Here is a 3,059-nt window from a genome sequence, read left to right as displayed (position 1 = left end):
TATATAACATTTACTTTTTTTACTCACACATTTATATAAAGAGTTTTTAACTCTATTTATCTCTCCATTCATAAATACAATATATTTTAAAGATAGAAAAAAAAAAAAAGTTGAGCAAGTAGTCGATTTGGGAAATGTGTTGAATCATATATCAGTAAAAGATTATTCAATGGTTCCGTGAGGTTAGAAAGGTAACAATAGTGTGTGCGTTAGAAACTTGTGAAGTTGGACAGTCTCAGTTTGCGGCGTTAGAAACTTGTTAAATTAAAATTGAAAAAAATTAACTAACATAAGGTGCTAAAGTTTAAAGCAATAATTTTTTATATTGATTAATATCTAGAATATTTAAATTTTAAAAAAAACTATCAGAGAAAAATATATAATTTTAATATATAAAAATTAACATAATTAACCTCAAATTACTCCAAAAAGAAAAAAACTGTTTCATCAAATTGGGAGTATCCATGGGACTGACTGAACAAAGAAACGTATTTAGTTTGGGCCTTGTCATGTGTATTGGACTTTAAAAAGGCCATTATAAGTAACGGGCTTTCAGCATGAAATCAGACTTGCCAAATTCATTCGGGTTACATATTTTAACGGGTTAACCCGCAACAATCCATTAATAATAAAGAAAACACGGGTTTTAGAATTAGGGCTTCTCTAGTTTTTCTCTTCTGAATCCACTGCCAAAGCCACCGCGAGGGCGTGGACAGAATCGGAGTACAACCATAGCAGCAATCACGTAAGTGCAAATCCATAACTTCAACTATGTTTCAATTCCAATCGTCTCGATATTATTTTTAGGGTAAATATTTAGAACGATGTTGTGTCGATTTCCTTTGATGCTATAATCATGGTATGTTTTAACATTTTTGAATGTTATAATTGAGATTAGGACGATGATTAGTAGGATAATAAGGTTATATGTATACTGTGGGAACGTAGATACTTTTTCTCTGATACCGCCTACTGTGGAAAGCAATACTTCGCTACTTTCGCGCAATTTTCTCTGTTTTTTTTTTTGCAGTTCTTAAAAGTAGAATGTTTTTGGAAGTTCAGGGAATTGGTTTTATTGGGTGATGTTTGTTTACCGATACTGATAGTTTCTATTGTATATGTAATGGTTTAATGTTGATTCTGTTGCATATTTTATTAGTTCATTAGGGTATATGTAATAGTATTTTATATAATCTTGTTGTTATCTGTTCTTGTTTTTTTTTCCAGTGAAGTGTTGCTCTATTCTGAGGCACAATGAGATTGGAAAAATGCTGGTTTTGCTCTTCAACCGTATATCCTGGACATGGAATCCAGTTTGTTCGTAATGATGCAAAGGTAAAATGAAGACCACTCCTTATTTGGGATCTAACTCTTAAGAGTATTCTACACTTGTTTATTCATCATCTTTGTATTTATATCCTATTGATTGGTCTAGTTAGATCAGTTGAGATTAACTGTTTTTGTTTTGGCAGATTTTTCGGTTTTGTAGGTCAAAATGCCACAAAAACTTCAAAATGAAGAGAAATCCCCGCAAGGTAAAATGGACCAAGGCATATCGTAGAGTGCATGGAAAGGATATGACACAGGTAATTATCTCGATAGGTACCCTTTTAATTTAATTGCTTTGTTCTGGGCAAACTTAACAGCTGTTGTTTTTTGTTTTAGGATTCGACCTTTGAGTTTGAGAGAAAGCGAAACAGGCCTGAAAGATATGACAGGAATGTTGCGGAGAACGTCCTGAAGGCTATTCCAAAGATTGATAAGATCAGAGTCACCAGGGAGGAAAGACACCATAAGAATAGGTCCTCTTTGATTCCTATTTGTTTATATTGTAAAGATTTACAAAGTATTTTGTTTGATATTTTGCTGATATTGTGTAAAAACTTGAATAGGATGAAAGGCAAAAAGGAAAAGCTCATGAAGGAGGCAGTGAGAGAGTTGGAACAGGGCATCAGTTTGGTGAAAGCTCCTTCAGTGCTTCAACAGGATCCATCTCTCACTTTACCAAAGATCAAGGTAAAGGTTTCTCAACAGCAATCAGAGGAGAATCATGCCGCCATGGAAGAGTAGTTTTATCAATGTTTCATTTAGTTTTAATGTGTTGTTAGATTAGTTCCCCACAAGGTTCTGATTACAAGTTTCCTTGTGATTTTGATACAATATTTTTATAAAGTTATGGTGTGTAAGTGCCTTAGGCGAAGGTATTATAAGATAACATTTTTGATTAATGATCTGCAGTTGGAAAATCAAGTATTTTTCTCACTTAACATAAGTCAATCATGGATGTCCACTGAAAACCCTTTTTTTTTTATATGTAAAATTAGTTAAATGCGGAACAATGTATATTAAGCGAAAAATGAAGTTGTTGAGTTTTATGGAGAAGACTTAAAATACTGATGACATATTGTGTTTCAAATTTAGCCATCCACTTAGGAAATTGGAAACATAGTTTTAATGCCTCATACTTACGGTTAGAAATATTTTTAGTTAGTAAATTATAATTTTGATTTCTGAAAAACATATAAGACTAATAACAATAAACTTCTTAAAGCCTAGGATTGTTGCAGGGTGTATATATATATATATATATATATATATATATATATATATATATATATATTATTTTCTTTTGTTTTTGTAATTTTTAATTTTTTTACATATTAATATGTGTATTATTTATTATCTTATTTGAGTTTTAATTTTTATTTAAGATAATTAAACTTAAATTAAGTTCATTGGACTAACTTTTGATAATTATTTTAAAAAGGATAAGACATGTTATTATGATGGTATTATTATTATTGTAATTAGACATATCTTTTAATTTTATTTACTATAGAATCATATTTTAATTATTTGTCTTTTTTATTTGTTTTGCTGTATATTTTTATATATAATTATAGATGGTTATCCTTAATATTGGTCTTAGTATTAGTATTGACATTAATATTAATATTAATATTATTATTATTATTATTATCATTAATTTATTATTATTCATATTATTATTACTTTTATTATTTATTACTATGATTCATAATAATGTTATTGTTAGAAGT

At 29.3% G+C, this 3,059-nt stretch overlaps 1 protein-coding gene across 1 annotated transcript; it reads left to right on the top strand.

The window, feature by feature from the left end:
• The first annotated feature begins 610 nt into the window (after window positions 1-610).
• LOC114183836 (Ribosomal protein L24e family protein) lies at window positions 611-2,228 on the top strand. Its single transcript, XM_028070991.2, has 5 exons — window positions 611-745; window positions 1,228-1,335; window positions 1,473-1,586; window positions 1,666-1,802; window positions 1,893-2,228. The coding sequence occupies exons 2-5, from the start codon at window positions 1,255-1,257 to the stop codon at window positions 2,068-2,070; spliced, it is 510 nt and encodes a 169-aa protein (XP_027926792.1). The 5' UTR covers window positions 611-745; window positions 1,228-1,254; the 3' UTR covers window positions 2,071-2,228.
• The last annotated feature ends 831 nt before the right edge of the window (window positions 2,229-3,059 follow it).

This window comes from Vigna unguiculata, chromosome 5, assembly GCF_037176805.1.
Source record: "Vigna unguiculata cultivar grain cowpea cultivar isolate G323 ecotype 2 chromosome 5, ASM3717680v1, whole genome shotgun sequence".
NCBI classification, from domain to species: domain Eukaryota; kingdom Viridiplantae; phylum Streptophyta; class Magnoliopsida; order Fabales; family Fabaceae; genus Vigna; species Vigna unguiculata.
The sequence above is the reverse complement of the archived record's forward strand: the minus strand, read 5'-3'. Positions and strand labels throughout refer to the sequence as shown.